Raw genomic sequence first — 26,311 nt, forward strand, 5'->3', positions numbered from 1 at the left:
CTGGCGCTGCCGCTCCTGCCGCCGCCGCCCGGCCCAGTGCTCCACGGGCACCGCGCGGATCCCACCACCGCCGGGGGCAGGAGCAGCAGCAGCAGGAGGAGGAGGGAGGGAGGGAACCTGCTGCGGCGGCGGCACGGGCGGGAAGAGAAGGCCGGGGGCGGCTCCGCGGCCTCCACCACGGGCACCGGGGCTGAGAAGGGCGGAAGGGAAAGGTGGCGGGGAGTGAAGAGGGAGGGCTTCGGCTAGGCCGCAGATCCCCGGTCTTGCGTGAGGGGCCTGGCCGGACCGGAGTGCGCGCGGGCCGGCGGCGACAGGACAAAGGCCTCGCGGGAGGACCCGGCGGCCAGGTGGGGCGGGCGGGCGGGGCGGGGGGTGCACGGGGCCGGCGGGCGCGGCGGGGCCGGGGCAGGTGCGGCCCCTCGTCCCTCCCGCCCCGCGGCGCTGGGCCCGGCCCGGCCGATGGGGGCACACGCGCTGGGGAAACCGCGCCGCGTCTCGCGAGACTTGCGCGGAGGGAGGGGGAGGGGGTCAGAGGGGCGTGGCTTGAGGAGGGGTGGGGCCTAAGGGGGCGGAAGGAGGGGCGGGGGGCGGCAGGTGGCGGGGGGTCAGTGGGGCCTGGGGGGTCAGGGCGGGTCGGAGAGGGCAGGAGTAATGGGGAGGGTCAGAAAGGGCGGGGCGGGGGGGGGGAGGGGGGGCGGGGGGGGGGAGGGAGGGCGGGTAGCAGGGGGTCAGAGTCCTATGGGATCGGGGGGTGGGGAGTTTTGCCCATCATTAGGACCTAGGGGTCAGAGCAGGTATGAGGGGGTAGGGGGCATGGCAGGTGTCACACAGGTCTGGGGGAGCAGCAAGGGCTCAGGATGGACCATGGGGTTCAGGGGGCTGAGAGAGCAACAAGCTCAAGGGCAGGTCAGATCTAGCTTCGGGATGGGGACAGGTTTGGGGAGCATTGGGAGGGGTCACACATATCGGGAAGAAGCAGAGGGTCAGAGTCCCATGTGTGGGGGCTGAGGGTGGTAGGCCACAAAGCGATGTCAGAAGGCCTGGGGGTCAGGGCAGGCTGGGGGGCGCAGGAGGTATGGAGGGTGGGTCACACAGGCCTGGGGCATAAGAGAATGTCCAGATGGACTATGGGTAGTGGAGGGATGAGGGGGCAAGCACAAGGTGGGGGTCAAATCCAGCCTTAGGTTGAGGTCAAGGCTGAGGGTTAGCAAGACCAGGGCAGGGGGTGATAACAGGTGGTGGGGCAGCAAGGGTCAGGGTCCTAGGGAGGCCAGTGGGTGCTGGGGAGTGACAAGCACAAGGAGGGGGGTCAGATCTCAGCAGGGCTCGGGGGTGGGGGCAAGGCAGTCCTAGGGACATGTCTCCACCAGGGGAGCAGAGGTTGACCTACCCTCTGCCCCAGGATGCCCCTGAGAGGAGGTGCAGGTATGACATCCATGCACCCCCTAGTTCTTCACCTTCTCTCCAGTCTCCATCTTACACACCCATGAGCAATCTCACCCCCCAAACCCTCTCTCATTCCCCTGAGGGAGGCTGCAAGGGCACCTCAGCAGCCCCAATGCACCCCCACTCCATCCCTACCACCTGGAATGGGCTAGGCCCCTGGTTAGGAGCTGATCCAACATGGGTATCATGAGAAACAACTCGGCCACCTCAAAAGCCCTCATGACACACAGTCCACTCTCACCTTACAAGGCCAAGCTGCCAACACAGTTGGGAAAACAGCCCCCAAAATTAATAAAGACAGGGCTTGTCCTGGTTCGAATGAAGCAATTCCATCACAGTTCACTTGGCTCATTGCAGGCAGCGGGGGCAGGACCCAAAGCGCTGTGGGTGTTGCACCCACTGCAAGGCTGAATCAGCTTTCCAAAAAGCAAACAAGCAGGAGAGGATTGTTGGGAAAGGAAGTGGCCAGGCCTGTCCAAGGGGAGGCAGGCGTGGATTAGCAATGGGGGTGGAGGTTCCTAGAGCTCAATAAAGGATTCGCCAGGGCTGGGAACGCTGGAGGACATCCGTCACCTCCCCTTTACTGCATGACATCGAGCGATTTATGACCGAACTGGAACTGACTGGTTTGGCAAAAGGGATGCAGAGAGGAGCAGACACAGCATCACGGCAAAACCGCTCCTGCGAGGTGATGGGGAAAGTTGTGTTATTTTAAAGTTGCTAATTTATCATACTTTGTTAAGTCGGTGCAGCAAATGGCTTTGGGAGTGCTGCCTGCTTGTGCAAGCTGCTTTTCCTGTGCTTTAATCTGTTTTTTTTACAGTACAAGAGCCACTCCGGTTTCAGCTCCTGCTCTGTAAGGCACATTTTCAGCACGACCAGTGGCAGGAATTTGTAACATAAATAATTAGATAAATAGTGTTTTGTGTCTGTGTTGGGCTGTGGGTTTGTTTTTTTTTTTTCTTTTAAGAAAAAATCCTGGAGTAAATATTCCATCAGCTGGTAGCTAATTACAGCCATTTAGGGAACGTTAATTAGGACCACTTGCAGTGAACATTGTTCAAGGAGGTTTAAATTTCATTTGTGCATTTCAGTTTGATTTTGGGTGGAGAGAGGAGAAGTTGTGGGGACTTTTAACCCAATAAAGGGACTGATCCCTGAACCTCCCAGCTCTTCTGGACTCCCCTTCACAGCCCTTAGAAACACCTTAGGACACAAACACAAACAAAGGGAGCAGTTCTCCCCCTCAGAGTGCTGGGCAGGAATTGGACACCAGTAACACCCAATCTATGGTACTGTACCCCACCTTTGTGTTTTAGGGGAGATGGAGGACACTTCAGTCTAATTTTTCCTGTGCTTTTTGGACAGTGCTGGATGAGGCACTTCTTCCTCCTTCTCCGTGCATTGCCAGGGACTGCAATGGCAGGTATCACAATGCCACCAGTATTTCCATGTAAGCCACCAGAAGAAACTTTTGCTGTCATAGAATTACAGAATGGTTTGTGTTGGAAGGGACCCCAAAGCCCATCACATCCCACCTCCTACCATGGGCAGAGACATCTTCCACCAGACCTAGTTGCTCTAAGCCCCATCCAACCTGGCCTTGGACACTTTCAGGGATGGGGCAACCAGCCACAACCTCTGTCATTTCCCAATGGTTGTTTGCTCACTGTCATTTTCACTGAAATCACAGACCAATGCCCCTCTTCTCCTTCCTTCTGGCAGGACCAAATTCCCAGGGAGAACCTCCTGAAGAATCCACTGCAGCCAGGAATGTTTTCCAAGACATCCCTTGAGGTACCACTGAGTTTCCGGCCTGTCAGAGTGGCCACAGTCCTGGGCTCTGCCAGGAACAGGAGCTGGTGACATCTGATAAGGAACAGATAAACTGAGGTTGCACCATCCTCCTCCTGACTCCCCCTCTCCTGCCCTGCATTCCTCTGGAATAACTGAGATTTCTCTTCTCACTTTCAAATTCAGGACTGGGGCACATCCACTTCAGAACATTCTGGAAAGGCAGCCCTTGTGTTTTGCAGTCCAAGGGCTCTGCTCCTGGATGTCCAGCAGCTCATCCTCTGCTGTAGTCATATCCTTCCTGACGCTCATCTGCTGCACACTGAACTATGGTCCTCTCCACCTTCATCCTCTGAGAAACAGCTCAGAGCAACACTTCCAGATGAAGTTTCCTTTCCAAGATGCCAAAATTGCACCTCACACCAGACATGGCAGCTGGTCCCTTTGTGGCACAGAGAGGGAAGGAATCAACAAGTTTCAACTGTATTTCTGGCTGTAAGCAGGAATTTCAGAGCAGCCTTTAAGGATTCCACTTGCTGTCAGCAGAGTAGAGGTAGGTACAAGGGATTTTAGACAACTTTGTCAGATAACAGTACGAAGGAAGTTACTGGATAAATTTCCCAGTGATCAGTGATCTCAGAACTTTTTCCTCCTACACTCCATCAGGACACAGCTCTGAAAGGGGATGCACTGCACTGCACAGCCCAGCCTGGTACAACACTTCCAACTGTGCTGTGCCAGAGCATCTGAGATTGGGCTCCCTGGAACAGCAAAGATCTCTCAGGTAAAAATATAATTATCAGTGTTGACACATCACACTTGGACTATTTTTTTATTATCTTCTCTGCCTGGGAGCTGATCCCCCAGGTTTGGACTCAGCAGAGAATTGGTGGACTGTTTGGGTTTTTTTTAATTGTTAGGTGTGGGTTGGTTTTCTTTTGTTATTTTTTTTTTTTAAATAAGAAAAGCCAACTTATTGGAATGTGCTTCTGGTCAGAAACAGTCAGTTTGTTTCTGTTCTTACAGGAAAGGTTTGCTCTTCGAAGTGGCTGGAATGTGGAAACAGTTCATCACTTCCTACAGGAAATTTTTTGATCCAATTAAAAATTCTAATGTCAACTTCCACAACACTACTTCTAAAAGCTTATAAAGCCTCAAAACTAAAGGTTTTGAGGTGTAAGGTTAGAAATCAAGACTCTGTTGAACTCAATTTGATTTCCCCATTGTATTACAGTTAGGGAGCAATTCCTGTGTGTTTCATGTTCTGGCCCAGCAAGAGAAAAGACTATTTGGGCCTCCAAGAATTCTCATGCAGGAAAACTCCTCTTTCCAACCCACACTTGGAGTGATGCATGAAACTATTCTGTTTTCTTTAACTTTTTCAGAGGCCCTGAGCTCTGGTCCCCATCCTCCCTTCAGAGGAGCTGGTTATGAGCAACAGAGTATGTACATGGCTGACCAAATATCTCATCCATGGGGACAAGCCAGCTCTCCTCCACCATCAGCTCTGCCAAATTGCTCCTGTGCACATCCTGCTCTCCAGCATTAATGCCTCTGATTGCATTGCTGTGGTAGCTCTCTTCTTATCTCAGCCTCCTCAGATGTCAGTAATATCCCTAGTACACAGCACTTGTATCATGTTTTGAAGAACAACTCCACTGCCACAGCCATTTTCTTTGTCCCTGGATTTGACTGGAGCATGGAGCTCCCCTCCACAGGCACAGGACACTCAACAAAACAGCAGCAAGTTTTGCTTGCACCCTGCCTTCACACCATAGCCTCTCTGCTAACCCACAGGTTAGATTAGACCAAAATTGGGTAAGATTTTTTTAGAGATTTTAACAGAGCAGATAACAAGTTCCTTCTGCCTTCAATTTTGAAAAGATAAAATGTCAGAAGTCAAGATACTGATCTTTTTAATGTGTTTTTGGTGACTTTTCTTTGTCTCTGCTTTCCAGGCTTGTGGAATACCCTAACTGCATTTTCCCAAGCATTTCTGTACTGCCACAAGGTCTGGAAATCTACTGATATAAGGTACACAAAAGAAGAGCTGAGATTCCTCAGCTTATTATAATCAGTGATATTATTAATATCAGTGATATTTTGACACAGGCAGCTGAGGACTGGAGAAAAACAACAAATAGCCTGAACCTTTAAAAGATAAAAGTTGGCATGAGTGATCTCAAATCCAAACATTTTACAACAATGGGGGGAAAAAAACCCCAACCAAAACCCACAAGAAGAATACAACACTCAACAGGCTTTTTAAGATTTTAGCACCAGGGGATGATGTCAGCTCCAGGCATTACATCCTGAAGAGGTCAACCCTTGTCTGCAAAAAAGGTTCTGTTAGACCTAATGAGGCACAAGCTGCCAGTGAAGATTTTTCTAAGCTTGGGGCACTGAAAACATGTCACCCTTGTGCAGATTCTTGCCTATTAAGGGTAGGGTTTCTGCCACACTAAGAAGTTAGTGTCTTTCCTCATTTTCCTTAGGGAGAAAACTGGTATTTGAGTACCTCAAAGATAACATGTCATTGCCTGACTCCTTCATGAGGCCATTCCGAGAGCCTCCACCCTCCCACACAATGGAGTTTATCTCTGAAGTTGTTCCTGCCCCTCCCTCTGTCTACACCTTCAGGTATCCCACTAGGGAGGCTTTGATACCCAAACCCAGTAGGAAAGCATCCAAGTCTCTCAGCCTGCAAAGAAGCATCAAGCCATGTGCAGCCTCAGAGCCCTGATCCAAGACAACACGTGTCCTGCTGCTGGAGGAGGAAGGCAGCTGTGTGCAGGCACCTGGAATTGTGCAGCCACCTGCAACGGTCCAGCCGAGGGAACGAAATCTCACAAGTAGGAAAGGAACACCTCTGCAATCCCAAAGCACACAGTACTGGAAACATCTGCTAGTTCTGCAAGCACATGAACCAATGTGATTCTCCTGGAAGTGCCAGCAAATCCTTCCCTGCCCTCACTCACTCTTGGATTCCCAGAATACCTGGTTTGTCACTTGCTTGTCTTTCTCCTGCATAAAATGGGCATAACTGTGGGAAGAGATGGGATGGAGTTGAGCTGCAGGCTGTGGCATGCACTTGCAGAAGCACATCGGAGCACAAAGAAGCACATGGCAGCAGAGTGGCTTGTCTCTACCTGATCTTGGGGACAGCAGGTGCCACGTGGCAGAGCCCTGCAGAGAGGAGCCTGCCCAAAGCTGACAGACAGGTGAACAGTGAGTGATCCCAGAGAAGGATATGAAGAAAACGTATTGCTGATGTGTGAGGTGTGATAGTGAGAATTAACATGTAAGGAAATACTGTGCCTTGAAAATGTGTATAAAACCAGCTTGTTTCTTTGAATAAACAATTCAGATTCCCTGCCGGACTGATTTCGTGCCTCAGTTGTTACATATAATAACACTCTACCTTACAGGGCTTTGGAAAGCCTTAATTAGATAAACTGCTCTGAGATTTGAGTAAGAGGAAAATTAAATCAACATCTTATTGTAAAGCAAGAGCTACTGCACACACTTTTTTCTAAGTATATTCAGCCTCTTTGTGAGTGTCTGCAAATACATTCCAACCTTCCTAACAAGGCTCATCTCAGTAGGGAAGAAGTCACCTGCAGTTGTGGAAAAGCCAGATTTAGTTTTCTGTGTAACTTCCATTGACCTCTTCACATCCACCACTGGCAGCGAATGGGGAAAAAGCCATGTGGCTGTGTAATTACAGATTGCAGTGAAGTTGCCCTGCCCAGGTACTGCTCCCCAGGTGAGGGGGATATGCAGCATGCCTTGAGTCTGGTCCTAGGGATGAAGGAGTCTGAAGGGAGATCAGGCAACTTAATCTCCAAATGAGGAAAGCCACACCCAGTGACCCTGTGGAAGGGTGGTACCTCTCTCCTTACACCTGAGCAGACCCCCTTGTGGTCAACATACAGCACAGAGGTGTTGGCCTGACCCCTGCAACCAGGGACTGCCAACAGCAGCTTCCTGCTTCACAAGAGCTGAATGTAAATTTCATATTCCAAAGATTTGGCAGTCCCCTGGAACTCCCTAACTTCCAAACAGCATGAAATTGCAAGAGCTACAAGCTCTTGCTTGTATTGCTACAAGCTGTCTTTGCTTTGGACGGCAAAGACAACCTGAATACAGCAGTCACACTCCACCCCAAAATCAGGATGCTGTTCCCATGCTATATGCTGGTGCTTGCAGTGAGGGGTTTTGGGGGTTAACAACAGAGAGCACAGTTTAGGACAGCAGGGCTCAAATCTCACCAGGATTTTCTTCTTTCCTGGAAACAGCCAACAGGCTGGGAGCTGCTGGCAGGTGCTGACATGTAAGACTTGCCAGTGAGCTTTGCCATCACTGCTTTCCAAATGCTGCCATTTCCCGCTCATCCCACTGCAGGTCAAAGACCAAGAATAAAAACCTTCACTGGCATGACAACTGCCATGCCATACAATCCCTGGGCAAGAGGGAAAAGCAGAGGCCCACATGACTCAGATTCCCTTGCCTTTCCCTGCCTGTATTCCAGCCAACTGTCCAGGCCTGGCTCATGCTCTTCTGACTCCTGCTGGATCCTATTTAGTTCAGATTAGCACTCCTGCCTACAAAGGTAATTTCCTGCAATGTGTCCCACTTTTTAAGCAACACAAGCTCCCATTCAGCCAGGCAGTTACATACAGGCAGTTACTGCCTTCAGCGAGAGCTAAAAACATGAACTCCAGAGCTTTGCTGGTTAAGCACAGAGCTAACAACTCATTTTCGTCCAGAACACTTCACTTTGCAGGAGGGCCTTCAAAAAAAATCCTCCTAATCCTCATTTTTCTGGTAATTTCTATCTTGCCCTGAAACACAGTTAAAATCAGAACTTCTGTTGAAGCTAGTATCTACACACAAGGATGGGTGCCAGGCACCCCCATCAAGAAAAAGGAATTTACAACAGCAAAAATGGTCGTGATTGTGGCATCCTCCCTCATGGACTTATTTTCCCCAATATGGCAACCAAAAATGTTGGCACTTCTCTGACTGAGATATCAGATCCTGCTGACTGATCAGAACAAAAACTGCATGACTCAGTTTCCCTTTATCTGTGTTTACAGAGATGGAAGGATGGTCCCCAAACCTCATAACTTGATCCCTGCAGCCCCATCCTCACTTCTAGGCAGTAAAACCCATGCATCTTTCAGTAGTGCTCAGGAAAAACAGTTAAGTTCAGTTTGGGTCAGCAATTCCTGTAGGCAACCCAGTGGGGACAAGCCAGGGCTCATCCCAATGCCAATGACAGCAAGAAGCTCTTCCAGTTTTCATTATGATGCAGTGCCAAAAGCTGCTGGTGTGTGCACAGGGAGGTTCCCTCTGCTCACACCTCTCTTCTATTGAAAATAATCAGGTCTCATTAATCCTAGAGCTCTAGAACTCACTGCAGATTAGAAATGGTGGTGGCATACCCAAAGGTAGAGCAGAATTATTTGGGAGAGAAGATAATTGTGTCTGATCTCACATGCCACTGGTCAAAAGAATTTGATGACCACTGTTGTAACAATCCAAATCACTATGGATGACTGCTGCTCTCACTTTGCTGTGCTGTCAGGAAGATCCTGTGAAAGCTCCAATTTGCAGTGGAATTTACAATTTACTTAATTTTGAAGTGACAGCATCAGAAATACCCCCCAGCCCCTTGCTCACATCACCTCCCCTGCTCCCTCCTGCCTCCCAGTTCATAGCCTATCTGTGAAACCGCAACGCTCTGAGAAGAATGATGTACCTGGGGAGGCAAATCCTGGCTGGATCAAAGTCCTCTCTGAAGGACTAGCTCCAAGTCCAAATCCAAGTCACAGGCTTGATGGCACCATCCCTACATGAAAGGATTATGTGAGGGGTCACAATACGTGATGATAAAGTTCCCTTCCAGCCAAAACATTCTATGAATCTCCAAGGAAATCCACCATCTTCTGGCAAGAGCCAGGACCAGATTTTCCAAAGTGTAACAATGACTGGCTCCAAGATCGCTGGGGCAGTGCATGTGAAGAACTATGAAATCATCTCTTCTGCTTGGGAGGTTCATCAGGCCACGCTGGCATTGCCCATAAGCCAGAGACCACAACACTTGGAATGCTGGGAAGAAAACCAGAGCAGAAACACTCAGAAAGGCTTTAGAGTTAACATCACTGTGCTAAGAAGGAAGAGGGGAGAAAAAAACCCCAAAACACTAACAGCACTTGTCTTTTCAGCATGGTAAAAGCCAATTTGGAGATTTCCTTTGAGCATGCTGGAAAGCTTGAGCAACCCAGCCTGCTCAGCAGGCCCAAGGTGGGAATGGCAGAAACTGCTGCAAGTCAGGACCAAGGTACCTGAGCAGAGCTGTGTGGGAGGCAAGGCCCGGAGTGACAGGAGACCCAGAGCTTCTAAGAGAACAGGAGCTGGAAGTGATTAGTTAAGGAAGCTCAAACAGTATCTGTCTGTAGGAGGCCTGGTTCAGTTCAAGGCCATTAACTTGTTGCTTTCTGAACACCACGAAGAGGATACAAAACAAAAGCATGTCTGCCCAGCATGGGCCCTCCTGAGTGACTGCTTAAATACTTCAGGAGAACTAAGAGCATTAAGAAAGGCAAAACGCCACTTCAATGGCTCCAGGCTCACAGGGCTGCAAGCTTTTGCTTGAAGCCCAAGTTAAAACCAGGCAACTGGGATATAGCCTTGAAAGTACAAACAAATAAGCCTTCATTTTCTCCCATTCAGGAGTATGAATTTAAAGGGGAGTCCATCAACTTTACATAAATCATGTTTATAATTAAAAACATATTTTCCTGCACTTCTAACAAGACTTTGGATAATTAAAAAGGCATTTTTCAAATGACTGTAATTTACACTGATTATGCTGATCGTGTACCCCAATAATATTTCTTGCAGGGAGATAAACCTATCCTGGGAGGAGGTTTTCTTTCAGGAACTAAGAGGGAATGGACCCCAGGGACCTGCCTGAGGCCTCAGTAGCACACAGGAGGTCTGTCACTGAGGTGGTTACATGAGTCATGTGCGGTCCAGTGCTCACAGGGCTTTTTGCCTGATTCCATGCCTGGAGAGGCTGGGAAGACTTCAGCTTGCTCACCTGCTACCAGAGGACTTGAGCTGTGGTTTACCTAGAGCTTCCTCAGCCCTGCCAGGAAACCATATTTTGTAGGTTTAGTATGAAAACACAGCAGCAACTGCAGAACTTCTGGGGTGGGTCGGACTTGTGCTCAGCAGAAGCCAAATGTGCCTCAGAAGAAACAAGTTTTACCTCCTCCTGTTACATTTGCAGATGCTGGAAAGGTTCTTGGCTCTTTAGAAAATACACTACAAACAACAAGAATTCTCTTTCTAGTTATTTGATTCCCATTCTCTCCCCCCAAAATAATTTGATTTGATTCAACATTATTTAAAAGAAAGAGATATACAAAAAAGCAGTGGCACATTTCCATTGCCCCTACACTGCAGCCTGCGCAGATTGAATGGATTCCCTGGGTTACCCTTCCCAGGGAGGGCTGAAATGCCCTGACTCAGAAGCCTTCAGGTAGCAGACAAAGCAATACCTGCAGGATGACACAGTGAAACGGAAGTTAGGAATTCATCATGCCCAGTAGGAAGTACTGCCCCAGTCCCTTCCAAGGCTTCCCAAATCAGGGTGTTCCTGGTCCATCTCTCCAAGGCTCCTGCACGCTTTCCGAAACCAGCAGTGATATTTCCTCAGCTTTTTACCCCTTGTCTTGGGTTACAGTGTAGGATGCAACCAAAAGCATTTATTCTATCACCATCTTTATAAGCAGTTAAAACCAGGTGGGACAGTGTTCTTTATATCTTCCATGACATTCCTAATAACTCCCTCGAGGGGATATCTCTCTGCTAATAAGCCATCAAGGCCTGACTGCATGACTCATAAAATGACATCATCCCATTGTGAAATGCTCCGCCCAGGGGGAGGAACCAAGCATTCCTTCCTGGATAGAATCTGAAGTTTGGAACGCCACAGTCAGCCCTTACCTACTGGATTGCCAGAGGACAAGAGCTCCATAACCACCACGGAACCTTCAGAGGAAGACCAGACCCTTCTACAGGAATCACTGCTTCAACAGAACCACATCTATCACTTCAAGAGGACTGCAGTTTAAACGAACTGCTACCACCACCCTGACCAGCAGGGCATCAGGTTGTATCCTGACTCAGTCAGATTAAGCCAGTGTTTTCTGCCTTTAATTTTCCTGCTAAATTGTAATTCTGACCTGGGATCTCCCATTGGTTTGCTTTCAAACTAGCACACCCTCTCTCCTCTAGTTCAAGATAGCAGTTATTTCATAACCTATGTGGCTCTAGAGGTGACAATGTCGAACTCCAGTGAGTGTCCGGCTAACATAATACAGGGGAATGGCACTTCAGCCAGCATGACACACAACACATCTTGATGCTTCATGGACTAAAATAATGCAAGAAATACCAGACAAGGCTTTTTCTTCTTCAACTAAAGGGCAGGCACTAGTGAGACTTGAAACAGAAGAAAACAGTAGTTCCCTAATGGTGGCCCAGGCTCACACATGAGGCTTTTGCAAGCCTGATTTATATGAATCAAACCCCCACTGAAAAGCCTGAAACTTATTCTAATACTTGTCATACCACACCCTAAAAGTAACAGAAGAAAACAAGCTGAGATAAAAGGTATTTGCTGTCAAAGACACAGAAATACCTTCTGAAACCCAATGTTTGCTTCCTCTAAGAAATTAAATCAGAGTGCAAAAATTAAACATCCTGCAGATTTCAGATCAAAGAAAGTATTCATCTGCTTGGGTTAAGCACATCACCATGACAGGGCAGTTTGTTACCCAGGACCTGCAGCCAGTAGAAAAAGCAGGCAATTATTTATAAAGCCTGGTCCTGTTAGCTACTTCTGATCTGCTGCGCTCTGAAGGTGCCCCAAAACTCGCATCGGCACCAAATGTTTGAAAACCTGAACTATGCCCGAGAGGAATTTATAGCACCTGAGCTATTGTGTGCTGGCTCCCTGGGAGGACATCCCTGTGGACAGTGAGGGCAGAGCAGCATCCTTTACTTTCTCCACAGGTTATCTCCACACCTTGAGGCATCCAGGGAAAGCTGGTACAGAGAGACTCATAGTCTCAGTTCCTGCCCTCAGATCAATGTATTTTAACTCATGGACTGGCACACAGATGAATGACTAGGAAATAGCTGCACAAGATAAGCTGGCCAAGGGATTCGCATGAGTGAGCAGTTGCAGAGAAGAGCAGACTTATCCTTTGTATGTTTTTTCAGACAAGAGACGAGCATACAAGACAGAGGTCAGAGCTCTCCTGTTTCATGTGGAAATCCAGAGTATGAGCAAGTTGCTACTCAAGCTGGTAAGACACCATGACCATCTCTTATGTTAAAACCACAATTTTCTTTTTTAAACTCAGACCAGTAGCATGACATTTGCAGGGCTCACTTCAAGACTGTGCTCTTCAACATCCACATTAATGACCTGGAAGCAGGACTTGAAGGAATACTAAGTAAGTTTGCTGTCTGCACTAAACTGGGAGGAGCTGTCAAATCTCTCAGGGGCAGATAGGGCCTTCAGAGAGACCTTGACTAATTAGAGAAGTGGGCAATCACCAATCATGGGAAGTTCAACAAGGAAAAGTGCTGGATTCTGCATGTGGGAAGGGGCAACCCTGGATGTGTGGACGGACTGGGGAATAAGGCTGGAGAGCAGCTGCAGGAAGGGGCTCAGGAGTCCTGGTCCATGGCAAGTTGAACATGAGTCAGTAGTGCTCTGGCAGCCAGGAGGGACATCTGTGTTCTGAGGGCATTAGGTAAAGCATTCCTGGTCAGGCAGGGGATTGTCCTGCTCTGTTTTGGGACAACCTCACCTCAAGTGCTAGGGGCAGTTTTGGGCATCACAATATAAAAAAACACATTAAGCCACTAGAGAAGGGCTATGAGAATAGTGAAGAGCCTTGAGGGGAAGCCGTATGAGCAGTGGCTGAGGGCACTTGGTCTGTTCAGCTGGAGGAGATTGAGGTCAGACTAGGATCTTCAACATCCTCCTGAGGGACAGCAGAGGGGCAGGAACCAATCTCTTCACCCTCCTGACCAGGGATAGGACTTGAGGAAATGTCTGGAGCTGTGTCCAGGGATGGCTAGGCTGGAAATCAGGAAAAGGCTCTTCCCACAAAGGATGGTTGGGCACTGAACAGGCTCTTTATGGAATGGTCACGGCCCCAAAACTTGCAGAATTCAAGGAGTGTTTAGACAATGCTTTCAGGCATGGGGTGGGATTGTGTCCTGTGCAGGGCCAGGAGTTGGACTTGATCTTCATGGGTCCTTCCCAACTCAGTATATTCTGTGATTCTATGATATCTAAAATACAGCTTGCTCTACTCTCAGGGCATTCATCCTTAGCAAAACTCACTTGAAGTGATGCCAGGCATGGTACAAGGCACTGAGGTCCTGGTTGTGCAGAACTGCATCACACAAATGTCACCAGGAGGAGATGAAGAGGCTCCAGCCCGAAGTCCACATGCCTCATGGCTGAAGGGTAGTGGGTTTGCAGTACTTGCACTGGATCCACACCCGATACATCGTCATCTGTTTCCCACGGTTCACTTGTAATCGCCGATCAACCAGATTCTGGATTTTCTCCAGTCCAGCTGTGGTGAACAGATGATCTAATTCATCTGGAAGCAGAGAGAAGGAGACTGAGGAGACCATAGCTTTTCTTTAACTGATACCTGCTCACACTGAAGGCTAAGCTAAGCTGAAAGATGGGCCAGAGGAAACCCACAGTCTCACCCTAGCAGGGAAATGAACAAACAAGACTTAACTACTTTACTAGGGGAGTGTTTCAAGTTTTCCTTCTAGCAAAGGAAAGAATTATTTGGAGTTCATCTAGAACTACAGACACTTGACAAAGAAAACAGGAGCAGTTTCAAATATGGGTACTGCTTCTAGTAAGCAATTAAGGGGTATCTTCTGGCAAGCTGGGACAGAGCCATTCCCACCTTCCCAGAGGAATTTCAGAGTCTGCAAGAGCAAAGACCAGGATCAGACCTATGCTTTTAAATAGCGGAAGTAAGATCTGTGCTGCCTAGACTGGAGGAGAATGGGATTCATTAAGGTTAAATTTGGAAATAAAAAATCCTTAAAAACCCACACCCTGTTGGGGCCCAATTAAAGTACTAAGAGCCCTCAAGGCTTCAGCAATTCCATTGGCAGATATTCCTGACCAAGCAAGTAAGTCTCACAGTGCCCCAGTCTTGCTGAGCAGCAGAGCTTACTCCCAGAGCATATGGTTTGTCTGGAGTTTCAGTAGGAAAAGTCTGACAGGTCTCAGCTTGTGCTCTTTTATCAGATGCCTTCCATTGTGAGGTGTTTGCCAAACACGTGTTAAACACTAATTTTGTTGTGCCAAACAAGACTCATGCAGTGGGGAACAGTTCAATTGTGCCACTGCTCTAGAACTGACTTTGCATAGGGGCCTGCAGTGGAGGGGTTGGAGATGCAGCTGGTGATAAACTGGGAGAATAACAACTGCTGCTAACACCAAGCAGCAGCAGAACTGGAGGGGCTGCCTTAGCTCCATGTTGAACCACACCCTTCTGATTTCCTTATCGGAGAACAGGAAAATTAAGGGAAATTCTTCTAAGTGGTATCCATCCCCCTCCATCATCTGCATCCAACATACAAGGATGACTCCCCCAGTCCCACCCCTCCCAGGATGGCAACCACACCAGTCTTCCTCTTAAAATATTTTCCACTAAGGAATTGACCAGGCCATGCTTGCATCAGGAGCTGACAAGCCCAGGTCACTGTTTCATTTGGAATCACTTAACATTTCACAATGCTCCAGTTAAGAGGCTGGAGAGATCTAGTGGCCAAACTGGAGGGCACAGGGACAAGAAGTGGTAAGGAGAATCAGAAGGATGTTTTTCAATGGTCAGAGGCATGTTTCTGGCCCCCTACCTTGTGTGAAGAAGTAGACTCTAGTGCCATCACCTCTCACATAGAAGTTATCAGACAGACATTGACCTAAGGGCAAGATGGATGTGAACAATTACCAGTGATCAATTAAAAATCAACAATTGCCATCCAACAACAGTACACACAGTGCTTTGGGGAATTCACGAGCTGCAGAATCTACTAGTGATGGGGCAGGAGTTCCCAGGGGAATGGCAATACCTTTCTTAAATCGAAGTTGGGCGAGATCATAACGACCGTAATCTCGTAACAAGATCATTCCCCCTGGTTTCAGAAGACGACTCAGTCTGGTCACAATGCACTGCATCCTGAGAGAAGAACGAGAAGAACAAACCAGGAGCTCTCAACACACTGCAAAATCATGCTTGGCTCCTTCCAAAAAGATGAAATAAAGTTTTACATGTTCCAACTTCATATAAAGAGCTATCCAAAGTCCACAGCATTCTGAGCTCTCCCAGAGTCAGATGGGTTGATTTTATTCGGCCTCTATTTTTTGACATTCCCCAATTTTAGTTTTTTTTCTACAAGGATAACATCCTGTCAGAGCAGGGATTAACTGCTCTCTCTTACTAATTACAAAAGAATCTCCACTGGTTTCTGTAAAACAAGTAATAAGTGAACTTGAGGAGAAGTGTTGTGAAGTAAAACTAAAAGGAACAAAAAAAGAGACTAGCGTAGGTTGTAACAACTATCACACTAAGACCACAGCACTTTCCTTACCTTTTTTATGAACCTGAACCCTTCTTTCTTGCCACCTCCCATGTGAGAAATTCATCTACCCTCCGAGCCTGAAAATCCAGCAGAATACTTTCCAAAGTGAGTGCTCAGTGTGGCTGGGGCTCAGGACAGTGACTCCGGCAACGATCACCTGCAGCCACTTAAAATCATCCTGTCCTCTGCCAAAATTGGTTACAACAGCAATAGCAAATACCTGCAAATTTAATTTTCTAAGGCTTCATGGAAAACTGGACCACAAACAGAACAAACTTTAATTTTCCTTGATTGGAGATTATTAGAGAACTCCAGTTGTAGAAGAATTATCTTCTGCAATCAGAAGTAATTATTAAAACTTACTTCTCTGGGAGAATTGCTGAGAGGACAAAGATAAGAATAACAATGTCAAGACTCTCTTCTGGCATTGGGAAGGGACTTTGGTCATTGCACAGGTCATGGACAAATGCAAAGCAGCGAGAAGCATCATATTCTGCATTGTTCTGTATTTGAGGGAAAGAAATTAAGAACATTAATAGCAGACTCTGATCTCAGTATTAGCTGGACTATATGTATTATTAATATTATAAGGTGTATTTTAACTATTGCATTATGAAGAGGTGTGTCCAGAAATCTGTTTCAGCCTCATTGGACTTCCGTGTCAGGTATATTCCTTGGTCAGGCAAGGAACATGTGTGAAATGTGAAAAAATATTTATGGGAGATTTACAAGGAGCTTTGGTCTTGTTACAATCAGCACTGAAAAAACCCGCCAAACTGATACCGCAATCCTGAGGTCAGAATTTCCACTAACAGTGGTAAGAAGTGAGACGTTTATACTAATGAATTAGAAACCTTTACATAAGTGAGAGTGTCAGGCCACCTTTCTGCATCATTGAAATCAGTATTCATTTCACCTACAAGCAGGTATTCCCTATACCCCAAAAATCAAACTTGGTTGCCTAAAGTTACAGTCGTAAAAATCAGATATAGATGTATTTTAGAAGTTGCATATTTTTCTAGAAGCTGCAGCTCTACAAACAATGTTTGTGTCACATCCAGAGGAGGAAATGGATGATGACTCTGGTGCTATGCTCCCCTCTCATCTCAGGAAGTGACTGATTGCATTTGATACTTCATATATTCTCAGTTCTGCCTTGACCTGAAATTTATTAGTGATATTTGTCCTTTGACTAAATCCCAGCCTCCTGCTCCACAAACATGATCTTTCCTCAGCTGCCTGTGCAGAAGCAATCAGACCATGTTCCCAGAACTGTGGTGACAGTAAGACACACACAAACCAAAACCAGCTTCAATTCCTGTTAAAAAATAGCCTGAATGTGTCCAAGTTTCGAGTTTGTTTTCTAGTTACTCAGCTAAAAGAACACTGTATTGAGAAAAGTACTGCCAACCACAGGGGAAGAAAAGCTGGCTGACTTGTTTGCTGCCAATGTGACATCATTATGTGACATAGGGAACTTTTACTTCCCTAGTTTCTACAATCTTTGATGGCTCGTTTTTCAGATTTCCCAATGCAAGGGTCAGCACCAGGGCTGGCTAAAACCAGAAAGCTGCCAGCACAGCCAGAGAGTCACTGGCAGCTGGGATAGATTTGTGTTAATGGGCAATTAGCCCCTGATACTTCCCACGTTTTCATGAGTCACCATTGAGATTACCTGGACAAGATGCACAGCTGTTGTAGAAAAATCACAGCAATAAACAAACAGGCCTGGGTCACTGCAATAAATGAAAGAAACTCATAATTTATACAAAGGAAACACTCCTGTGTTTCAAATGCACAAAGCCCAGAAATTCTGGGCTTTAGTTTCTGGGCAAAATCTGGTGGATTCCATTGCTCCTTTATGCCCATTATTCTCATATGGAACTGACTGCTTCCTTTTCCTTCTGGATCTAAAACCAAGGGCTTCCAAGCTCAAAATACAATAACCTAAAATTGCAGATGATACCATTCGTTTTTGGCTTTTCTCTGAGATTGTCTAAACTAGGAAGACAGGGAAAATTTTTCCAATTGTTTTTACAGAAGCTGGTATTTGATGCAGGTAAAAGCCTACTGAGAATTACTTCAAAGAATCCCAGAATGGTTTGGGTTGGGAGGGACATTAAAGATCATCCAGTCCCACCCCTAGCATGGGCAGAGACACCTTCCACTAGACCAAGGTGCTTCAAGCCCTGTCTAATCTGACCTTGGACACTTCCAGGAATGGGGCAGCCACAGCTTTTCTGGCCAACCCATGCCAGGACCTCCCCACCCTCACAAGGAACAATTCCTTCCCAATATCCCACTTATCCCTGCCCTCTGGCAGTGGGAAACAATTTCTTCTTGTCTTGTCACTACTTACTTGTTGGTTTGTAAAATTGGGAAGACTGTATTCCCAGCCCCACAGCCAACCTGCAAAAACAAAGCAGAGTTATACAGTGAAAATAATTCCTTCAGCGTGTTCATGCAAATTATTTTCAATCATCTCTCTACAGCCAAGGAACAAAGAGCAACACATGAGTAAAGCTGAGCATGGCAGTGACCATTCTTAAGTGTCCCTGCAAGATCTGAGCATGTTAAGGTCTGAGGAACAGGATTACATGAGTGGGAAATCACTAAGCAAGTTCTTATCGAAATCTTAAAACAAGCTATATGCTGTTACTCTTTAGAAAGCTGTTTTTGCTGGAAACCCAAGCATAACAATCAGTATGAGTCACTGAAGCACTGGCAAAGGCCATGGATGAGTTACATTCAAGTCCATTGAAAATCAGAGCAACAGAGAAGTTTACTTTTCTTTCTGCTTGTTCCCATTTGAAGAGATGATGGCTCACACAACTGGGTTTGGGGAATTTGCCTCTGAATGTTTAAAGGATCAGTAAAATTTAAACAGACTGAGCAGAAAACACCACAGAGGGTTTGCAGTAACAGATGTTAGTTAAAGTGCTCACGTGAGATAGGAAAGGCACTTTGAGAACACCAAAGTCTGAGGAAATCTTTAAAATGTCAGATTAAATTCAAAAATCAGGACAGTTCATACTAACCCTCCCTGGAAGGGCAGGACTTTCATATAATACTAAGTATTAAACAAATCCAGTAATATCTACAATGAGCAACTAGAGGTGGCAGAGCAAAAGGTCACAATCAGCTGTCAGCAGTCCAATATTTATAACTTCCACAAACTTCTCTGGAACAAAGCCTGTATCAGTCTGGGATTCCCTGTTACCATAAGGGCTCTAAGGAACAAACCCAAGAGCATCTTTACATTCTTGGCTTCATCGCTTTGTTTCACAACTCCCAAGGCAAACAGGAGTCAGCACAAACATGCAAAAGATAAATGACAAGGGAAAGCTTTATACAGAGTAGAAGAATCAGCTTCTTCAAAAGCTGACTTTTAAATGCTTGTTGGAACATCTGATAGCAATAGTTTGGCTTTCAAATTTGTAAACTTCTTACGGTCCCTGTGCTCTGCCAATTCAGAGTCTGAACCAAAGGAATCCAAACAGATTTAGTTCAGCTCTAAACTACCCTCTGATTTTTGCATTTTACTGACTGAAGGCAATCATCTGCTCCCTTGCTGTTTGGCAGTGATGCACATTTTTATGTCCCAGTCACACTGACACAAAGGAGGCTTTGATGTGTGACTTTGATTTATACCTCTTACCTCTAATATACGGTAAGATGCAGCTAATCCTGGGTAATCCCCACCATTCTGACTCAGCTCGCTGTCATTCTGTGCAGCCAACTCTTCCGTGTGGCCCCTAGGCGGGCTTTTTATCAGGTTTAACTGACTCCCTGTCCTGGTTTCCAATGAGCAATGGCCATTTTCACAGCTTCCCAGCCCTTCATTGTTGGATTCTTCTGTGTTACTAAATCCACTCCCAGAATCTCCATTTTGGCTTGAGCTCCTGTTAGGTGCCAGCTCAGGAAATTCAGTGAACAGCCAGTGCCTGTCCTTGAAGAAGCCATTTTCATGGATTTTATAGAAGTCATCCCAGTATTTCTTAGCATTCACCTCGTATTCCTCTGTGAACACAAGCAAAAACATCACCAGGCATCAAATCAGAAGGTCTCAGGGTTTAAACAGTTCAGAGAGTGAGGGATCACTGCAGATATCTGCAGCAACCTGCTGTAACAAGTGAGATTGACTGAAAGTCACCTTTATTTAAAGTCCCAATCCCACATAAACACTCAGCCTATGTCACAGTCACTTTGTTAGGACTTAAAAAGGGAAAAGAGAGAAGAAGAAATTCTGTCTCAAGGTAGGATTTAAAGGAAGCTGGCAACAGAAAAAGTGTCTTTGAAGGAGACTGGAATGAAGAAATCCAGGTTTTACTTCCATCTCTAACACTTAACTTGTTCAGTTCACTGGAACAATTAATTTGGAGTCTGGTGACATTAAGTGTCAAGCACAACTCCCAAGGAATTTCGTGAGAGCTGCCTGTAGTTGAAAGCTTCTGTCCAACACACTGCTCCTATTTTCAGGTGTAGAAACAGAAAAATTAGTCAACTCTGCAGGCCTGGCAGGAAGCTCAGTTAGAATTTATGCAACCCTTCAGGTAGCAGTACAGCATGATTTCCATGTTTTGCTGGAGTCTAGTCCAGATAACTTTGTTTTCCATAGTTCTGTGAATGTCAGAGCATCACATATTTATGAACTAAAACAAAAGAGGGGAGTCAACCATGACCACTGCATTGAAGTACCAGTGGAGAGCTAAAGTGGAGAGGCTAAAGATGAACAGAATTAATTTGAGCAGCAGCACCTTCACATCAAATGGATCATTCCAGGAGCAAGATGAGTATTACAGGGAGCTGGAACAGCTCTTACAAAGCCATAACCAAGTGAAATTTGTGTCTGCGAACTTATTTCCACACACTTTCACAGATTTCAGATCAAGTACAGTCTAAGGGACCTATTTCTTCCATGGGAAGCTGCAAATCCAAGCGACTTTCTATGACTTCATCAATGTGTTAAGTTCTCTGTCCTGGGAATTAACACCTAATCATAGCATTTTATGCTTGGAATCACCTAGAGACATTCACATCCATGGCCAGAAATTCCAATTGCATTCCAATAACCAGTAATGCCTCAATCATCTCTGCATGGCAACAAGCGCATTACTGAATAAAAATGATTGGAGGGCATTATTGGCTGAACTGCTGTTTATTTATCAGTCTTCCTGAAGAACATAAAACTGTTTCAAAGTGAGATAATAAAGTGAACTCAGAACACCTGGAAAAATATGTAGCCTCAGCCAAATATAGACAAAAATTGCTTTAACAAAGATGCACCAATCAGTCATATGTCTATTTTTAGTAGGTTCTATCCCTGCAGCACAAAGAGCTATATATAAAAATAATCTCTTTACCTCAAGTACAAGGATTTTCTCCTTTTAAGAAGCCTGGTTCTTAAACCCCAAACTGAAGGAAACTTTAATGACCAATATTAGACACAAGCAGTAAGTTTGTGCCATGATCTCACAGCCAGCAGGGCAAGGTCAGTTCACTGTTTGCATGGAAGAAGTCAATGACTGCTGATGCTGGAAGAAGTGCTGTTGATCCAAACCCTGGCATGCTCTGTCCTGAACTTTCTCACATTTACAAGCAAGGCTTCTGGGGCTGCAACGCTCTTTCACCTAACAAAAACACAAATCCTGATTCCTGCTCATCTCCACCAATCCCATGACAGCCTGACTGCAGTGGAATGCTTACCTGAGATGCTGGGACGAAATTCCAGCCCAGCCTTTTTGGATTGCCCACATTTTTGCCACAATACACTGGTGAACAAGACATTGTGCTCTTCCTTTGTTACATTAGTGTAAAATTCTGTTGAATGCTATTGAAGAGCTGTTACACTCCAAACCACATGTGCGGAAGCCTTATTTAAAGCTCATTTACCTTGGAGCCTGGTGCTTTCAAAGCCCTGAATGAAGGATCAGTAACAATACAAATACAAAAAATCAAGGGCCAGCTGACAAAGATCATACAAGAAACAGATTTAAGCAATAATATGACTATGTTCATTTTTCAGTAAGACTTCTAGCCAGAAAAGTTCACATCATACTTATTTCAGTCCCTTTTTGGGGTATTAGCGCACAGTGCCATTGGTGTGCAAGCCAGTTTCCTCCAGATACTTTCCTGATAAGGACTCCTGAGTTTCTGCTCACCTTTGTAAGCACACCCCCAAAGCCAAGCCCATAGTCACCCCTTCACACTGCAAAAGAAGAACAAACAAAAGTAACTGTCCACAAAGACCAGAAGGGAATTGTGGACCTCCTAAATTGCACAGGGGCTAATGATGGAGCCTCAAAAGGAAACCAAGAAACATGGACTTCTTTCTCTTTCTTTTCCCAGCCAGAAGACACATCTTCCACATACTCACAGAGCTTCCCTCCTTCTTCAGAACAAATCCTGACATCCCCAAGAAGTCCACAGAATAGTACAGCCATAACGACCACAACTCTGCCTTTGTTCTTCTCTGGACATCTTAATTCTCAAACTACCAGACCCTTCAGGCACATCTGCCTGGGCTGCTTTCCTAACTTTCCAGACATCACATTGTCTCCACATGCTTCCCAGTGAATAGTTACCATCAACATTTGACTGGCCTCCATTGTTCAATCTGGGAAATACATCATGGAGCACTGACAAACTGCTCCAACAGCCTTTTTTTTTTTTTTTTTTCAAATTCAAATTGTGAATTGCTTCACAATTTCCTTGTTGTATATAGATTCTCAAAGCATGGCAGACAGCACCCTTTAATGCTAACCAGATTTTAAAATGAACTCAACACAATGGGCATCACAATGGAACACTGCTGGATACTTCTAGGAGTCCAAGAAATTAGGAGGATTACTCTTTGGTGTAATTAAATTTGCTCTTGTGAACAAGACTCGAAGCTATATGGAAGTGTCTCAATAGTTCCAGTAGTGCTCAGTATCATCTTAGGGGTGACACACTTGATTTAATTTGAACAAAAGGAGCAGACCCACCCTAGAGCTTGGCAGGGTATAACAAGAAAATCATCAGACAAGTTCTTATCACACTAAAGAACCATTTCACCATCATTTGAGGGACTAGATTATCTCTACCAGGTATGGAGGAAATGCATTATTAACCATCTCAGAATAGCTTCAACCATGACTTAACCACAGAGCTGAGCACCTTAAGCTTGATTCAGAGACAGGTAAGCTCTGCATTTTGGATTGATAAATATCCTTTAAATCAAATAAAAGCTCTGGAATCTCTTGGCTGTCTATCTGAGGATAAACAATCAAGATAAAGGAAGTTTTCTTTCTCTAATTAAATTGTTCTCATGCAGTTTGTTCACTCTGTAGAGACAGATATGGATGCTACTTCTCTTAGAAGGCTAAGAGAAAATCAGCTTGGATCAGGGCTCACTCCATAGCAAGCTTGCAAAAAGAGACTGGCTACTAGCAGTTAAGCTTTAAAGAGCAGAAATAAGCAGAGGTAACAACTCTACACTCAAAGAGGTTTGTTGACAACAAACACTAACAAGTATTTAACATACTCAACATGACAAAGAAGCTCAACCTAATCTGACTCCTCCCAACCAGGAGGAGACTCCAGTGAAGGCTGAAAAGTCACAAAAAGGTAAATTAAGGACAGAAAGGTTCCTTCTCCTCAATTTCCCATTATCAAACACGTGTTAATGCCTTCTGAGTGACTGGGAAAGGGGGAAGGGGAGGAATTGGTGATGTTCTGATGTGGTTCCAGCCAGACTGTTCCATTCCTGGCACAAAGCCATGACTCGAATGAAGACACTCTCCAAAAGTACCTTGTTTATCTTGCGGCAATAGCTGTGAGCTGTTCTCTTGAACTTTACTCCTGGCACTGGCTTCCTGCTCTTCTGACCATTCCACATTATCCCTGTTGTGAAAAACAAGATGAAATAGAGCTAAGCATAGTGGGACAAAGACAGAAGGAAAGAGAAAGGTCTGGAGAGCCCTCCAAATGGACAGGGGTGCAGGTGTGATCCCCAATTCCAGTCCAGCACCAGCACAACAACCTAGTCAGCACAGGTCCTAGTCCTAAAGGTACTCATGGAATTGCAAACAGAAGGAATCCCAAATCTGTCCCATTTTGGATGCTCAGTCAAATTTAAAGATAATAGATCCTTGCTAAAACCATGAGGGGACTCAGCACAAAACTACATCTTTTTAAGTTAAAACAAAAAAGGCATTTGGGTTATTTGGAAGGTAACTGTTAAATTAAATCAAATTATAAGAAAAATATGCAGTAAGCTTTAAAGCATTAAGAATTATTAATAACTTCAATGCACATACACAGCTATGTAGTCATTAAAGTGATTCACTTTGCTTTTTTTCATTAAAACGAGTGAATGATAAGCAGTTCAAGGCCCAAGAAGCAGTTCTTGTCTCAGAAGGAATTAGTCTTTTGATTTTAACTCACAAAACAAAGGCTTAAATGTTAAGTCTGTGAAAAAAAAAGACTAAGAATTTCCACAGGAAAACTAAGGATATGCTTTTGTAATGTACCTTTTGTATAGAATAGTCCCAGAAGGAATGACAGGCTGACACATATAAATATTACTTAATTACAATTTAAACACACCCAAATCTTAACAATGTATAGCAGCCAGAGACCAAGTCAAAAAAAAGAGTGGATCCATTTACCTGCAAAATGCAAAATACCTTCAGTTCCCAGCAAATTAGAGAACCCGGGTGTTTAACTGACTTAAAACAACTTCTGTATCCAAATAAAGTGTTCCTGTTCCAAGCATACACCTGGCACAACATCACTGAAGGAATGACAGGTTATAGATTTCTGACAGCCGGTAATTAACCTTTATTAACCACAGCAATAAAACAATTGCTACAACCACAGGACCCTGAGGAATGCTACTGCTTCAGGAGGGGCTGAGAATGGCTGAGAATCCCTGTCGATCAGTCCTGAAGGCTCAGGACACCCTAGGGGGATCAATCCCAAAGGTTCAGGACCTCCCAGGAGATCAGTCCCCAAGGCTCAGAATCCCACAGAGAGCCATCCCAAGTGCTCAGGACCCTCTGGGGATCAGAACTCCCAAGCACCGGCCGCATAGGGCAGTGTCCTGCCCGGGGATGTCGGTCCCCGCCCGCCGGCAGTCGCTGTCCGGCCACCAGCCCTACATCCACCGCTCCCTCAGCCCGCTCGGCGCCCTGATGGTCTCTCAAAGCACGTCCGGAGAGGACGGCGGACACCGCGGTCAGGGCCTCGTGAGGCGGAGTGGTTGGGGGGTGGTTGAGGCTGGCCCATTACACAGCGTTTGGCCACAGACACCGCAAACCGGAGAGGCGACGGCGAGCCCGCCCCGGCCACCCCCACCCCACTGCCGGGCGCAGGGCGGCACCACAGGGTAGCAGCACCCCGGCTGCTCACGGGGGTCTGGAGCGGGCAGCGGCGGCAGCCCTCACGCACCAGGCGTTGTGCTGGAAAAGCCGGGCGGGGTCGGTGAGGAGCCGCCTCCCGAAAGGCCGCCGCTCCCGCGCCTCGCTGGGCGCCGCCATGACGGGCCGGTCCAAGCCGGAAACGGAAGCGGCGCCGCGCGGTCTGACCCGCAGGAGAACTGCGGGCGGTGGCCACGTGGGAAGCGTGGTCACGTGGGGTGATGCTGCGGGAAAATGTCCCGGAAATGCCTTTTGTGGAGTTTATCCCGCATTTCAGGGAGTTCCGGAATGGGACAGACTGGAACGGACTACAGGGATTCGTCTGGTTCGGCCTTCCTCCTCCAGTAGGGTTATTCCAGAGTACATGGCACAGAATCCCAGAATGGTTTGGGTGGGAAGGGACCTTAAAGACCATCCTGTCCCACCCCCTGCCATGAGCAGGGACAACTTCCACTAGCCCAGGTGGCTCCAAGTCACGTCCATCCTGGCCTTGACACTTTCAGGAATTCAGGGGCAGCCACTGCTACTTTGGGCAACCTGTGCCAGGGCCTCCCCAACCTCAATGGGAGGAATTTCTTCCCAATATCCCATCTAACCCTACTCTTTCAAATTGAACACATCCCCCCTCGTCCTCTTACAAGGCATAATAGGTTCAAATTCAAAAGATTTGAACGGATTGTGCAGGACTGCCTCCACAGAGTTTTGGAATATCTACAGCAATAGTCTCCAACAATGAAAGCTCAATACCTCTGGGCAACCTGTTCAAGTGCTTGGTCACTGTACAATGAAGAAGTTCTTCCTCATGTTCAGATCGAACTTCCTGGGCATGAATTTGTGCCTGTTGCCTCTTGTCCTATTGCTCAGCACCACTGTGCAGTCCATCTTCTCAGCATCCCTTTAGGTATTTATTTATTTGGCCTTCTAGGAAGAGGGAGAGAAGATGAAGGAGGAAGGTG

At 46.3% G+C, this 26,311-nt stretch overlaps 2 protein-coding genes and 1 long non-coding RNA gene across 50 annotated transcripts in view; 1 reads left to right on the top strand and 2 right to left on the bottom strand.

Moving 5' to 3' along the window:
- The window catches only part of TLK2 (tousled like kinase 2), a 56,529-nt gene extending 42,700 nt beyond the window's left edge, over positions 1 to 13,829 (bottom strand). For 10 of the 35 annotated variants that reach the window (XM_086864496.1, XM_086864483.1, XM_086864490.1 and 7 more), the window contains exon 1: positions 1 to 194. Coding sequence is in view for 2 of the 35 variants with exons in the window: in XM_086864485.1 (XP_086720611.1) it covers positions 13,679 to 13,736 (58 nt within the window). In the remaining 33 variants the exon portion in view is untranslated. Of the gene's footprint in view, positions 340 to 9,004; positions 9,355 to 9,590; positions 9,703 to 13,678 lie in introns of those variants that run through there. The other 25 variants (XM_086864500.1, XM_086864488.1, XM_086864493.1 and 22 more) reach the window with 17 other exon arrangements.
- Positions 266 to 6,617, top strand: LOC111939931 (uncharacterized). Of its 12 annotated transcripts, XR_015279537.1 has the most exons (10): positions 1,000 to 1,425; positions 1,991 to 2,134; positions 2,766 to 2,872; positions 3,172 to 3,243; positions 3,427 to 3,793; positions 3,907 to 4,024; positions 4,267 to 4,421; positions 4,626 to 5,037; positions 5,199 to 5,274; positions 5,353 to 6,617. It is a non-coding gene; the product is annotated as an uncharacterized LOC111939931 (long non-coding RNA). The 12 variants fall into 12 exon arrangements; XR_015279534.1 differs by lacking the exon at positions 4,267 to 4,421 and having other exon boundaries at positions 3,172 to 3,339; XR_015279536.1 differs by lacking the exon at positions 4,267 to 4,421 and having other exon boundaries at positions 2,815 to 2,872; positions 3,172 to 3,339.
- Positions 1,993 to 25,545, bottom strand: LOC111939932 (methyltransferase 2A, tRNA N3-cytidine). Of its 3 annotated transcripts, XR_015279531.1 has the most exons (11): positions 25,387 to 25,545; positions 23,747 to 23,838; positions 19,613 to 19,974; positions 18,314 to 18,363; positions 17,630 to 17,690; positions 16,318 to 16,457; positions 15,445 to 15,551; positions 15,229 to 15,294; positions 13,679 to 13,943; positions 9,005 to 9,354; positions 1,993 to 2,127 (listed from the first exon to the last, which is right to left on the bottom strand). XR_015279531.1 is itself a non-coding variant. In XM_023942421.2 (9 exons), exons 1-9 carry the CDS (start codon positions 25,473 to 25,475, stop codon positions 13,792 to 13,794), a joined length of 1,119 nt encoding a protein of 372 aa, XP_023798189.1. In that variant the 5' UTR covers positions 25,476 to 25,545; the 3' UTR covers positions 12,648 to 13,791. The 3 variants fall into 3 exon arrangements, 2 of the variants coding, with proteins under 2 accessions (XP_023798189.1, XP_086720628.1); XM_023942421.2 differs by lacking the exons at positions 1,993 to 2,127; positions 9,005 to 9,354 and having other exon boundaries at positions 12,648 to 13,943; XM_086864502.1 differs by lacking the exons at positions 1,993 to 2,127; positions 9,005 to 9,354 and having other exon boundaries at positions 12,648 to 13,943; positions 25,348 to 25,498.
- Between the last annotated feature and the right edge of the window lie 766 nt (positions 25,546 to 26,311).

This window comes from Cyanistes caeruleus, chromosome 27, assembly GCF_971803275.1.
Source record: "Cyanistes caeruleus chromosome 27, bCyaCae1.hap1.1, whole genome shotgun sequence".
NCBI lineage: Eukaryota > Metazoa > Chordata > Aves > Passeriformes > Paridae > Cyanistes > Cyanistes caeruleus.

Excerpts from the sequence above, each read along its gene's own strand:
- LOC111939932 (XM_086864502.1), bottom strand. The coding sequence starts at position 25,475 with ATGGCGGCGCCCAGCGAGGCGCGGGAGCGGCGGCCTTTCGGGAGGCGG. Across the intron at positions 23,839-25,347 it reads GCTGCCCGCTCCAGACCCCC|GGATAATGTGGAATGGTCAG; the intron begins GTGAGCAGCCGG and ends TTTTCACAACAG. Across the intron at positions 19,975-23,746 it reads ATTGCCGCAAGATAAACAAG|AGGAATACGAGGTGAATGCT; the intron begins GTACTTTTGGAG and ends TTGTGTTCACAG.